Below are 13,503 nucleotides of genomic sequence, written 5' to 3' on the forward strand. Positions count from 1 at the left end.
CTTTCCAAGATGGCGGACATGCTGGGAAGCTCCGACGACGAAGAGGAGCATGTCGAGACGATGCGCGCCCAAGTACAGCGCTCTGCTGGGACAGCAGCCAGACACGGAAGACGCCGACGACGAGAGCGACGACGTGGATGATCTCGATGACCTCGAGGAGATGGACCAAGACGAAGACGAGCCTGACGAAGCCGAGTCGGAGTCGGAGTCGGAGGAGCAGGAGCAGGAGCAGGACGACCAGCAGGGCATGAACAGCGAGCGCCGCAGGATGCTCGAGGCCGACGCCGCCCCTCCGCCGGCGGCGCCCGCGCGCCAGCCGAAGGAGCCCAAACCCGTCAAGGCCGGCGCCACCACCTTCCTGCCGTCTCTCATGGGCGGCTACTTCTCCGGCTCCGAGTCGGCGTCGGACGTCGACGTGGCGCCGCCCAAGAAGCGCCTCGGACAGCGGCAGCGCCAGGCCATTGCCGAGCGCAAACACGGCGAGATGGCGAACCACGTGCGGAACGAGAAGAAGAAGAAGCAGCAGGGCGGCCGCGACGACGGCTGGGACATGAAGAGGGGTGCCGTCGACAGCGCCGAGGGCAAGGGGCGGAAACCCTGGATGAAGGAGGGCGCCGGGGAGAAGGAGGGCGCCAAGGGCGCCAAGGGCGCCAAGGGCGGCCACGCGCCCAGGCCCGTCATGAACCGCAAGGAGAGGAGGAGACTGAAGATGCTCAGCAAGGATGACCAGGGCGAGCTGCACCCGAGCTGGCAGGCGCGGAAGAGGGAGAAGGAGGCGCTGCAGAGCGCGGCGTTCCAGGGCACCAAGATTACGTTTTAGCTGCCGAATACCAGTGTTTTCTGGAGTTGCTGGTTGCACATCTAGACTTGATGTGCGTTCTGCAACATTGAGACTCGATCTGCCTTCTGAGCAGGCACTTCTTGCTTGCCATTTCTTGTGGGCGCTCTACGTACAGGGGTTCCGAGTAGACATGTCTGCCTTGCCGAACCTGTCAGGGCTTCCGGTACTTCATGGCACCATCACGTCGTTCTGCACATCTTGGCGCAGTGCTTCAGTTCGGCGTGGAATCCTGCCGCAGGTATTTCCACCTTATTACTCTGCGTCTCGACTGTCTCTTCCTACTTGCCTTTCACCTCACTTGCTCTGCCACTTTCTACTTATTCCTTCCTGGGTATATCCTTCGTACACTATATCCTCACTTTGTCTCTCTGCCTCACCTCCTATTTTACCTCTTCCTACTCACCCTCCAACCTCACCTTCTAACCTCCCCTCTTCCTATTTTGCCTCTCTACCTCACCTTCTAATCTCACCTCTTCCTATTTTGCCTCTCTACCTCGCCTTCTAATCTCACCTCTTCCTATTTTACCTCTTCTGACCTCACCTCCCTACCTCTTTCTTCCAACCCCATCCTCTCAACCTCACCTCTTCTATTTTAACTCTTCAGACCCCATCCTTCCTACCTTACCTTCCAACCTCACCTCTTCTATTGTAACTCTTCAGACCCCATCCTTCCTACCTTACCTTCCAACCTCACCTCTTCCGATTTGACCTCTTCCGATTTTACCTCTTCTCATTACCTCTTCTCACCTCGCCTCCTCCTATTTACCTCTTCCTGCCTCACCTTCCAACCTCACCTTCCAACCGCACTTCTTCTTATTCACGCCTTCCCACCTCATCCTCCTACTGGACCTCTCCCTTCCTTCACGCTCTTGACTTCACTCTTCCCATCTACTTGACATATTCTTACCTTACTTATTTATTCTACCCAGCCTCATCTTACCTTACCTACGCTGCTTCTCTAGTCTACCTCACCTCCTCGATTTGGACCGCAGCAGCCCTGCGAGTGGAGAGCAGCATCTTCCTACACTGCATCCATGCTCTCTACTGATGCCAACCTCTGAGCTCCCTTATCTGCTGCCCAGACTCATCACAGTCAGCGCGGTGCAAGGTCTTCCTGCTCATATCCAGTTCAGCTTCCTCTGAGTCCTGTCTTGCGTTCATCTCTTGCCCTCAAATCTACTAGGGCAGGAGCATCACTTCACAAACTGAAGTCATGCATACTGGCCTTGCCTTCTAAAGTCAGACGCAATCATATTTTTACCATATCTTCTCGACCTAGCAGCAACTCACTCCGGGCTCTCTTCTTCACTGGGGTCCCCCTAATCGCCTTTTCTTTCCTGTCACATCTACTCATCTTCATAAAACATCCCTTCCCTCCTTGCCCCTCTCCCGTCCCATCCAACATCTTGATCACATCTTTACATTGCGTTCTTAACACTTCCGATATCAAACATCTCGCAGCATCTATCACTTCTTCTTACACGCTCAGCGACTCCAAGCTCATGCATCTTGATCACTCCTGATCCGGATTCTTCACATTTACCATATATTGCACATATTTGACATTGAGCGGCCAGCTCAGCCCCCTCTACCATGTCTGCCGCAGGTTGTGGCCTCACTGACGAGGAGATGAACGACTTGCTCTCTGGTGCTGACACCCAGGGTCCAGACGGCACCGATGACCAACCAGCCGAAGAAGCTGGGCCGGGACCCGAGGCACTGGAGCGAGCCCAGCGGGGCAGCATAGCGGATGCCGTGGCCGCCGGGACTCACGCGGACGACGACCCCCTTGATTCGGACGTCACCGATGATGGCATCGTGGAAATCAGCGACGACGACGAGCAGGAGGAGGACGACGACATGAGCCATGATGATGAGTCCGACCTCGTTGGAGTCCTCCGCGAACAGATTGCACAACTGAGAACAGAGGTGCTACGACTTGGGGATGAGAACGAGGGTCTCACCAACGACAAGGACCAGTTACGTGAGAGAATCACGCAGCTTGAGGGGATGATCGAGACACTTCAGGCCAACAACAACGACTTGAGGCGTCAATTGAACCGGTCGAGGAATCCTAGGCAGCGTACCCAGAGGGTAAGACTCCTTCAACCCTGCAACCGAGCATCTCGTGATCGGACTGACCGTGTTCCTTGTGCAGACTTGGCCCGCCATGTTGCGCGCGTTCCTAGCTGGCGATCCGATGGCGGAGGAGTACCATGTGATCTACAAGCGCATGTGCGAGAGGAGACCATGAGCACCAGAGCAGCCTGCTGCACTCGACCTGAAGCTGCGGGAACCGGACAGCGAAGAGCTGGCGGCCGAACTGCTCACGCCGGACGGCGATGCTCCTGGAGAGAACAACGAGACGGGCGACAATCCTGTTGGTCATCATGCGGCTCGCAACGTGGTTGACCAAGTTGTCACGCAGGCTACGCACGCGCCTCATCACGTGGACGAAGAGCTCTTTGTCGTAGAAACACAAGGCCATCAAAAGGAACGTCCTCGTCGCTCCTTCAATGCCATGCCGCCGGAGATTCAGGCTGCCATCGTCAGGCTGGTGCTGGAATATCCAGGCCGCCTCGTTCATTGCATTTCACGACTGGACCCCCATTGTGAACCTCGGGGCCCCCTCCGTCACACCCCAGGGCGGGGCTCGAGCAACCTGCCCAAGCGGTTCTGGACTGGACGCGGTGGAACGTGCAGCATCGAGTACGCTACAAAGCCGAACGACATGCTCTCCATGCTGCTGGTGTCCAAGTCGGTGCACTTCCTCGGCGTCCACGCCTTTTACGGACTCAACACGTTTGCCTTTTCCAGCCTCGGGGAGTTTGGACGGTTTTGCAGAGGCATTGGAAGCGCGCGGGCGCAGCGGATCCAACACATCGAGATCCTGTGGCAGGGCAACCAGACGCTCACGTTCAGGCCCAACAGCAGAGGCCAGTGGACGTCGCGGCGGACGTACGATGCGTCGGCGCTGCTGAACATGCGTCGCCTCAAGACGGTCGTGATCCACATTGACGAGTCGAGCCGGGGACGCCGGCGTCGCCCCCACGAGCTGCCCGAGGTCCGCACGTGGCTCGCCGACAAGACCAAGCTCCAGCCCAACAATGCCAGCTTCCGCGCGCTGCGCACCCTCCAGGGGCAAGACTACATTTACGGGCTGCGCGGCATCCGGCACATTCTCTTCTACGACATTGAAAAGTACCGCACCATGGGCGGTCGACATCCCATCAGGGACTAGGGGTTCTACATGGATGTCGAGAACAACGTGCGGATGCCCAAGAGTCCCACGGACAAGCTCAACGCGCAGCTGCGGCGTCTGGACGACATGTCGGCCGTGCCGCGGGGTGCCGTTTCGGACGTGCTCTTTCAGGTCGTCCAGCAGTGGTACGACGAGTCCATGCCGTTTGATTCTGGCGGCCAGTGCCTCGTGGACGCCATGCAGCAGCTGGAGCAGGACGTGGACGGTGACGATTCGGATCCCGATGGTGACGACAGTTCAGGAAGCGATGACAGCTCCGACAGCTCCGACAGCTCGGACTCTGGGAGTGACTCGGATGACGATGGACCAGGCGGTGGAGACAGGCAGGCTGCGCCGCGGCCAAAGCCGAGACGGACATTTGGCAAGCGCAGCGGTAGCATTCCTGAGGCGGGACCCCGCGTAGGACATGTCGGCGTCGACAGTGCAGCCCATGACGAAAACGAGACTGCGGGCGGCTCTGACGGTGAGTCGGATGGCGGCTTGGATACCGCTTCGATGGCTGCATCGCACGCCGGGTCTGATGCGGCCAACCCTATCCATCTGGATGACGATGACGTCGAGAACAACCATCGCAGCGTCAGTCTCGGCCCGACCACCATGACGACCCATCCCGTGGCACTGGCGATGCGTCCTCCGCCGGGCGTAGCTGTTTCACGGCGGTCGTCGTCGGTTGCCGCTTCGACCGTGTCTGGCGCGTCGTCGGGCTCGCTGTTCGTCTCGGGACGGGGCATGCAGAGGCTCGCGCGGCCTATGCGGGCGCAGACGCAGGAGACGACGGCAAGCGACTTTCACGCTCGCGTCGCGGATCAGATTGGCGGTGGGCGGGTGACGAGTCACGAGGTGCGGTCGCAGCTGGACCTTGGCGCCGTGGTCGATCTCACGGCAGGCAGTGACGATGAGGACGCCGACGAGGACGCCGACGAGGACGCCGACGAGAGCAGCTCTGATGACACGTCAGGCCGGCATACTGGTTCTCAAGGCCGAACCGACTCTATAGAGGTTGATTCGATGGAGGGCGACGATGGACCGATGGAGAACGACGATGGACCGATGGAGGGCGACGATACACATGATGGTGGAGGTGACCATGGCGAAGATTCGCCGCGGCGTCACCCCCAGGTCGGAGACAAGCGTCCTGTGGATGCTGATGGTGTCGCGCACTCGCCGTTGAAGAGACTGCGGTCGGAATGGTGAGGGAGCGGTTCTGGTGTGTTTCCATGGGTTTATAAGTACTGGGGATGGGCCATTCACGGCAGCGGACCTCTTTGGGATGCAGGGGCGTACGTCGATTGGGGTGTGGTCGATATTTACGCCCATTGCCCATTGAGCGCTATGGACAGCTTTGATTTATTGGGTAGGCGTCGCATATTGATGGACACGGATATGGAGGGCGGGAATTGACTTTGGGCACAAGGCTGATTGACTCTGGCGTGCTTGCTTTGGTGATACTTTGCTGTGAAAGGGGAAGGCGCTCAATGGTCGTTGGCAGCCGAAGGTACGTGGAGGTACGTACCTAGGGTACATGGAGGTACGTACCTAGGGTACATGGAGGTACGTACCTAGAGTACATGGAGGTACGTACCTAGGTACATGGGTAAGGTACCCTTGGGTACCCGTACCTTGAGCCTTGGGGGCGGCACAGGCGGAGGGGCTGTTGTTGCTCGAGGCCGTTGCTGGGGCAAAATTATGTCATGAGAGGCTACTTCCAGAGGCTACTTCAGAGGCCTATTCCATCCCACTACGCGTTGACCAGCGCGACACAATTCACAAACAGCAGCTGGATCTTGCTTGCCCCTTGTATACCCAGACAACGCCTCAGCAGCTGAATCAACTGTCACGCCCCTCTGCTGATGAAGTAGGTCACGAATGCCCCAAACACGGACCCCTCCGTCCCTGCATCGTCAACCACCAACATGCCCCTCGTCTAAAGGCACAAGGCACAAGGCACAAGGCTGACACCAATCCCCCCCCGCAGAAAACCAGGTGCGGGCTTTGCTTTCCAACCCCGAAACACCATTGCCTCCGAGGCCGAGCCCGACTTTACCAAATCCCCTCGAAAGCCACGGTCCAACACACAATCACCCCGCCATCACATCACCGTCCGTGCCATCACCATGGTCAACGAGCGAGCGCCCCCCAGGGGCCCATCACGCCCGATCCATGACAACCGAGAGTCCCAGCCTGGCGCCAGCCGCCCCGACAGGCCAGCCTCGTCAGACTTTGACCCCGATGCCTTGACCGCCCGCTTCGACGCCCTGCGCGTCACCCACGGCGCCTCCCAAACCGCCCCCCAACAACCCTCGACAGCCAACTCGGGCGCCAAGCGGGCAGAAAAGACAGGCCCGCCGCCCGTCAAGGCGCCGCCTCCGCCAGCCAAGGCACCGCGCGACAGGCCCACCGACAGCGACGATGCCCTGAGCGCCTTCTTCTCCGACCGCCGCGACCCCTTCGGCGCGCCCTCGTCGCAGGGCCACGCCCACGGCCACGGCCACGCCTTTGGCCACCCCACCAAGATGATGTCGTCCCTCAAGCAAAAGGCCCACGGCATCTTCAACGAGCGCAGGGCCCGCCCCGAACACCACAGGGACGACAAGCACAGGATCAACGTCCCCTCGGTGCCCATCTACCAGGACCGCAAGCCCGAACCCCTCAACCTCTTCCGCTCCATCGGGCCCGACGCCCATCCTGCCACCTACAAGGCGCCCGCCGCCGGACGCTTTGGCGAGCCCGACTTTTACACAGACCCTACCAAGGCCACGTCTGACCTCAAGGCGCTGCTCGAGGGCGGCATGGACGAGGACGAGGACGAGGACGAGGACGAGGAGGGGAGCCCAGAGGAGAAGAAGAAGAACAAGCCGGCAGACAAAAAGGACGGCAAGGACCGCAACGACGGCTCCCTCGACGGTCTCCGCGTCAAGCTGCTGCCCCACCAGGTCGAGGGCGTCGAGTGGATGAAGGGCCGCGAGCTCGGCCCCGTCAAAAAGGGACGCGTGCCCAAGGGCGGCATCCTCGCCGACGACATGGGCCTCGGAAAGACGCTGCAGACCATCTCCCTCATCCTGAGCAACCAGAAGCCGCCCAAGGACGACAAGGAGAAGGGCTGGAAGAAGCACTTTGAAGGCGTCGAGAAGACGACGCTCGTCGTCGCGCCCCTGGCTCTGATCCGCCAGTGGGAGGCCGAGATCAAGGACAAGGTCGAGCGGTCCCACGGCCTCAAGGTGTGCGTGCACCACGGCCCGCAGCGGACCAAGCGCTTCAAGGACCTCGCCATGTACGACGTCGTCGTCACCACCTACCAGATCCTCGTCTCCGAGCACGGCCACTCGTCCGATGCCGACAATGGCGTCAAGGCTGGCTGCTTCGGGCTGCACTGGTGGCGTGTCGTCCTCGACGAAGCCCACACCATCAAGAACCGCAATGCCAAATCCACAAAGGCCTGCTGTGCGCTGCGCGCCGAGTACAGGTGGTGTCTGTCGGGCACGCCGATGCAGAACAACCTCGAGGAGCTGCAGTCCCTCATTCAATTCCTGCGCATCCGGCCCTACGACGACCTCGCCGAGTGGAAGGACCAGATCGAAAAGCCGCTGAAGAACGGCAAGGGGCACATTGCCATCCGGCGACTGCACAGCCTGCTCCGGTGCTTCATGAAGCGGCGCACCAAAGACATACTCAAGGTCGACGGCGCCCTGAACCCCGGCGGCAAGCCCACCAAGGAGGGCGACGAGTCGAGCACGGGCTTCAAGGTCACGGAGCGCAAGGTCGTCACGGTCGCCAGCAAGCTCTCGCCCGCCGAGCGCCGCTTCTACGACCGCCTCGAGGCGCGCACCGACGAGAGCCTCGAGCGCATGCAGGGCAACATGAACTACGCCAACGCCTTGGTGCTGCTGCTCCGCCTGCGCCAGGCGTGCAACCACCCGAAGCTGGTGGCGGGCAAGCTCGACAAGGACAAGGACGCGCTGTCGTCGGGGGACGCCTCGCAGAAGAACGCCGCCGCCGACGTGGACTCGCTTGCCGACATGTTTGGCGGCATGGGCATCGTCGCCAAGACGTGCGGCATCTGCGGCCGCGACCTGCCCCGCGACGCGCCCAAGACGGACCAGGACACGTGCCAGGAGTGCCTCGACGATCTGGCCTACTTTAACGAGAACGAGACGGCCAGGGACAAGAAGCCAAGGAGCAAAAAGCCCAAGGTCAAGAAGATTGTCGAGACGGTCAAGGTTGCGTCGCCGGTCCAGACGAAGTCGCGAAGGCCAAGGAATCGGCGCACCGTGATCGACAGCGACGATGAAGATGAGGAAGAAGAAGAGAACGAGGGCAGCTGGCTCGTCCCCGAGGACCAGCGAGGCCAACTGCGACTCGGCAAAGCTGGCGGCGACAAGGACGAGAACTGCGAGGGCGGCGGCGAGTGGCTGGGCACCGAGGACTCGTTGCACGAGTCGTCCCGGGCAGACGAGAGCACGCAGCTCGATAGCTTCATCGTCGACGACGAAAAGCGAGCGGTCAAGGCCGAGGCAGGTTCCGACTCTGAATCGGACGACAGCTTTGCGTCCGTGGCAGAAATCGCCTCGCAGGTCCAAGCCAAGAAGGAGGAGCGAACATTACAATCGGCAGCATCCGACTCGGATGACTCCGCCTCGCAGACGTCTTCGGACGAAGACACGGGCATTGACGAATCCGAACTGCAGTCGGACGACGACGCGCACGGCCGGCGCGGCGGCGGCCCGGCGAGCCAGATCCTCGCCTCGGCCAAGATTCGACAAATGATGCAGATCCTGCACAAGGAGGTGCACGAACACAAGTTTATCGTCTTCTCGCAGTTCACGTCCATGATGGACCTCATCGAGCCCTTCTTCCGCAAGGACGGGCTCAGGTTCACGCGCTACGACGGCGGCATGAAGAACGACGAGCGCGAGGCGAGCCTCGACCGGCTCAGGAACGACGACAAGACGCGCATCCTGCTGTGCAGCCTCAAGTGCGGCAGCCTGGGCCTGAACCTCACGGCCGCAACGCGCGTCATCATTGTCGAGCCGTTCTGGAACCCGGTGCGTGGCCCCTGACAAACCGTGACGAGGGGGAGAGATTACTAGGGGGAGACTTGCTAACAGAGCGCCAGTTTGTCGAGGAGCAGGCCATCGACCGCGTCCACCGCCTGACGCAGACCATCGACGTCGTAGTCTACCGCCTCATCGTCGAGGCGACAGTCGAGGACCGCATCCTCGCGCTGCAGGAGAAGAAGCGCCTGCTCGCCCAGACGGCCATCGAGGGCGGCATGAAGAAGGACGTCATCAAGTTTGGCCTCCGCGAGATGCTCGACCTGTTCCGCAGGGACAACCACGCCGCCGCCGTCGAGCCCGAGCCTGAGCTCGAGCCCGAGCCCGAGGGCCGGAGGAACGTCGCGGCGGCCAGGAAGCAGAGGGCGACGCCGGAGCATGAGGTCTACGGACGGCGGTGGTAGGTCGTGGCGCGCGTTGTTGTGTCGCGTCGTTGTGTCGCGTCGTTTGGGGGCCTAGCCATGATGGGAACGAGGATGAAGTCCATGAACATTGCCAATTGGGAAAATACAGGGTGACGAGGCGTCGGGCGTTGGCACTGAACATTGTCCTGAATACACGACCTTTAATCGAGCGCTGCGTCGTCGGCGAAATTGATATACCAGGCTCTCCATCCGTTCTGCGTCGTGACTGCGAATGAAATCACCAGCTGGCGTCCAGGGTACATCCATATCGTTGCAAGCTGGACAGCGTTGGCGTTCCGAAAACAGGCACTCGTCGAGATGATGGATAAATTTAAAAACGACATTGGGGAGTCCATGTCCTCTTTCAGCCAAACTATTGATTCCACATCTAGCCCGCGGAAAACAACTGAAGAGACAACACTCCAGTATCTGACCTTTGAAGAAACCCCATATCAAGCCAGACTCGGCTAGATACATCACATATCATGGAAACCGCATCCGTTCGTCATTACCATTTGTGAAATGATTACTTCAACTACCGAAAAAATGCAGCAGCCCGTCTGGGTCTGCGGATCTCTCCAAAATGTCAAAAAGCCCCCAGGTCATGAGTGCAAGAACAAAAGCAATGTCAAAACATCAAGGACTATGGTACAGACAAGCATCGTCCCTCGTATACTCAGGCCACAATAATGCTCGCCAACATCGTCCATCGCTCGACCCTGGCCTCACAGCGGTGATGACACCCTGTCATGCTGCAAAAGACGAATGCAACGCGAAATACCACATGAGGAAGCCTGGCTATCTAGACGCACTCAAGACGTCACTCCTAGTACACGCCAGGCTGGCGGTAGTAATCACTTGGCGGCGCGCTGGGCCCCTCGTTGGGCGGCGGTCCTCCAGGCGGCACGTACGCCTTGTACTGAGGCTGCGGCGAGGTGCCCGTCTGGCTCGGTAGGCCCTGCCTGGCGTCGTATGCCGAGCCTGCCGGCTGTAGCGGAGCGGGCGCGGATGGAGCGGCGCCCGTGGGGATGGGCGGTGGCGCCTGAGAGGGAGCGCTTCCGTAGTGATCTTGACCGGGTGGTGCTGAAGGCGGTTGGTAGCTGTGGTACTGAGGCTGTGAGGGTTGGTGCTGCGGTGACTGCGGTGCGCCCTGGCTGGCATTGTGTTGTTTGTACTGGTCATCAGGCGCATAGTTCGTCAAAGTCGAATAGGCTGCAGTCGAGTTGGGGTTGTGAGGTGCAATCGGGGAATCATAGACGGATGTGGCGAGTTCCTGGGCACCGTAGGTGCTCTGGCGCTGGTCAGGGGGGTGAGTATAGGAGCTGTAGGCATTCTGGGGCGGGGGAGGCGAAGTGTTGATGGGCTCGGGCGGTCTTCCGTTGGAGGGCAGACGAGGCGTCGGGTCACGGTGAGGATAGGAGGGCTGCGGTCCGGGATGGCCGCCGTGCGAGGGGACTTCGGAACCTGCTACGTAGAAGGGCGCCGGGGTAGGCTGGCTCGGACGGTGCAAGTTGGGCGATGGACTGGACTGGGGAGGGTATTGCGGTTGTTCTATGTACAATGCTGTCAAAACTCATGGGTCGGCATGGCAGAGATCAAGGCAATTCACCTTGCGGTGCAGGAGTGTAGTATCTCTGCTCCTGCTGCTGGGGATGGCCTTGGGGATGGCCCTGGGGCGGCCCTTGAGGCACACCTTGGGGAGCGTAGCCACCAGGGCCTCCTGGAGCTTGCGGTGGCCCTCCTGGGTAGCCACCCTGTGCCGGTCGCATCGCGTACTGGTGGTAGCTGGGCTGAGGTGGGTGAGACATGGAGGACTCCAGCAGAGCCTCGTAATCGCGGCGCGCCTTGATGAACTTTTCGTTGAGCTGCGTAAAGTCGTCTGCAGCACGGGGTCAGTACATGTGATACTGGAACAGGCTCTGTGATGTGCATACCCTTCTTCTGCGAGTACTTCTCAATGAGCTTGATCAATTTTGGTCGGATAGCGAGGGTCTGGTGGTAGAGCTTCTGGTTCCGGTCAGCGGCGCGATCATGAGCGGCCTCCTTCTCGCCAGACTTACCGAGATTTCCTCATTGTCCTCCTCCTTGGGCGCCGTGTTGGACGTGCTCAGCAGGGTGAGCAGCTTCTCGACATTCTTAATCTCCGCGAACACTTCAGCCTCCATCTGCGCCTCCCGCGCGAGCTCGTCCGGTGTCGGGTCGGTCAGCTTCTCGACGTAGTTGAGAGGAAAGATGCCGGTCTTGCCCTTGAGGGACCCGCGCCACCAATCCTTGTAGACAGACTCTAGGACCGCAATGACATCGCCCTTCTTAAATTCCAGCTCACCAGGCTCGGACGGCACAAAGTCAAAGAGCGCGCGCACCCTCGAGACGGTCGCCGCCGTGGTGCCAGCGGGAACGGGTGTCGACTGCTGCTGTAGGGGCTGGCTTGCGCCCGGCGTGCCGGCGCCAGCGCCCGACGAGGAGGGCCCAGCGTGGCTGCTGCTCGGTTCGGGGCTCTTGCCCTTGCGTTCTTCATCCTGCAGAGACAGCTGCAGGGCCATCTGCAGCTCCTCCTCCTCCTTTCGGCGGTCGACGTCGGTGAGGCCCGTCTTCTGGGGGGCGGAAGGGGGCTGGAGTGTCGGGTTGGTCTGCTTCAGGCGGTAGTAGGCATCGTACATGATGCCGAGCTCGGCGTCCTTGCTGAACATGTCGGACCAGTCCTTCATGCGCTCGAGGATCTTGGCCTTGACTTGGGTGTGGGTGTTGCGGTCGTTGGCCAGCTTGAGAAGGGCGTCGGTGAAGGCACGGCTCGAGAGTTCGCGGTGGATGGGCTTTCCACAGTTCTGACTCAGGGCGTTTGCGAGCTACTCTTCATCAGCACGAGGTTCCAAGGGGCTGTGGTGGCCATGGGCTCATTTTACCTCGAGAGTGTACAGCTGCACGTTGGCGTTGCGGTGCGCCAACCGCTTGATCATGCTCTGGACGGCCTCCTTGGGGCCATTCGTGTCGGTCGTCACGCGATCACAGAGCTCCATGATGGCGCCCCAGTCCTCCGACGTGAGGTTCTCGTCGGTCGCCTTGGCTGTGGGCGGGGCAGCAGGTCAGCAGCCGATACACAGAGACACACAGTGACGGCGGGCGCGGAAGCACGTGGGAACAAACAAACATACCGATGCCCTCATCGTAGGGGCCAGCGGCGGCAGCTCGAAACATGATGGACGTTGGGCGAAGAAGAGAGGTGCAGCCTGGCGGGTTGTGGACTGAACAATAACCCACGGTCGCTGCCTGGGCCGTACGGACTCTGCTGGGAAGCAGCAACCTCACGAGCTTGGGCGTTGGGGAACTCCTCGCTGCTGTTTCGGTGTTGTCCCAAGCTGACACGGTCCTATTGCGAAATGCAAACAAGTTGTGTCGCTGCAGAGGACAGAAGGTAGAGGAGATTGATTCTGGTAAAATGCAAAGGTAGGAGGGCTGTGATTGTGGTAGGCAGGTAAAGGCAGACGCAGCCTGGCAGCTGAGCCTCCCAGGAAGGCGGTCGCTGTTGGCTCGGTCTCGGGTTGGGGGTGGAACTGGACCTCGCCAGCTCGTACGCGCACCCGACTGTCCTTTCCTTCGTCGTCATCGCTGGGTCGGCGGGGGGAACGAGGCTTGGTTCATTCGTCACAGCACCGCCACATCCTCCTCCGCTGCCGCCACACCTGACGCGGTCCCGCCACTCAACATGCCGTCCTCCTTGCTTGAGGAAGTGCTTGAAGAAGAGGAAGAGGAAGAGGAAGAGGAGGAGGAAGAGGAAGAGGAGGAGGAAGAGGAAGAGGAAGAGGAAGAGGAGGAGGAAGAGGAAGAGGAGGAGGAAGAGGAAACGTAGCGAATCGGACATCTCTGGCTCTCACCATCCCGCAGTTTTCATCGTACATGCATTCATTCTTTCTATGTGCTGCTGCGTATCAGAACGGCCCGTCCTGG

General features: G+C 60.3%; 5 protein-coding genes across 5 annotated transcripts; 4 read left to right on the forward strand and 1 right to left on the reverse strand.

Moving 5' to 3' along the window:
• Positions 1 to 49: 49 nt before the first annotated feature.
• On the forward strand, positions 50 to 820 carry VDAG_07436 (uncharacterized protein; the record flags this gene model as incomplete). Its single annotated transcript, XM_009656341.1, has 1 exon — positions 50 to 820. The coding sequence occupies one exon, from the start codon at positions 50 to 52 to the stop codon at positions 818 to 820; it is 771 nt and encodes a 256-aa protein (XP_009654636.1).
• A 1,614-nt stretch (positions 821 to 2,434) lies between these two features.
• Positions 2,435 to 4,082, forward strand: VDAG_07437 (uncharacterized protein; the record flags this gene model as incomplete). The annotated part of the gene is made up of 3 exons (XM_009656342.1): positions 2,435 to 2,935; positions 3,000 to 3,076; positions 3,146 to 4,082. The coding sequence occupies 3 exons, from the start codon at positions 2,435 to 2,437 to the stop codon at positions 4,080 to 4,082; spliced, it is 1,515 nt and encodes a 504-aa protein (XP_009654637.1).
• Positions 4,083 to 4,115: 33 nt separating this feature from the next.
• VDAG_07438 (uncharacterized protein) lies at positions 4,116 to 5,297 on the forward strand (the record flags this gene model as incomplete). Its single annotated transcript, XM_009656343.1, has 1 exon — positions 4,116 to 5,297. The coding sequence occupies one exon, from the start codon at positions 4,116 to 4,118 to the stop codon at positions 5,295 to 5,297; it is 1,182 nt and encodes a 393-aa protein (XP_009654638.1).
• Positions 5,298 to 6,217: 920 nt separating this feature from the next.
• On the forward strand, positions 6,218 to 9,794 carry VDAG_07439 (ATP-dependent helicase RIS1; the record flags this gene model as incomplete). The annotated part of the gene is made up of 3 exons (XM_009656344.1): positions 6,218 to 9,145; positions 9,217 to 9,554; positions 9,668 to 9,794. 3 exons carry the CDS (start codon positions 6,218 to 6,220, stop codon positions 9,792 to 9,794), a joined length of 3,393 nt encoding a protein of 1,130 aa, XP_009654639.1.
• A 590-nt stretch (positions 9,795 to 10,384) lies between these two features.
• Positions 10,385 to 13,417, reverse strand: VDAG_07440 (class E vacuolar protein-sorting machinery protein hse-1; the record flags this gene model as incomplete). The annotated part of the gene is made up of 7 exons (XM_009656345.1): positions 10,385 to 11,109; positions 11,493 to 11,565; positions 11,619 to 12,404; positions 12,462 to 12,622; positions 12,711 to 12,743; positions 12,841 to 12,893; positions 13,131 to 13,417. 7 exons carry the CDS (start codon positions 13,415 to 13,417, stop codon positions 10,385 to 10,387), a joined length of 2,118 nt encoding a protein of 705 aa, XP_009654640.1.
• Positions 13,418 to 13,503: the final 86 nt, after the last annotated feature.

The sequence above is a fragment of the Verticillium dahliae genome, genomic scaffold, assembly GCF_000150675.1.
Source record: "Verticillium dahliae VdLs.17 supercont1.16 genomic scaffold, whole genome shotgun sequence".
Lineage (NCBI taxonomy): Eukaryota > Fungi > Ascomycota > Sordariomycetes > Glomerellales > Plectosphaerellaceae > Verticillium > Verticillium dahliae.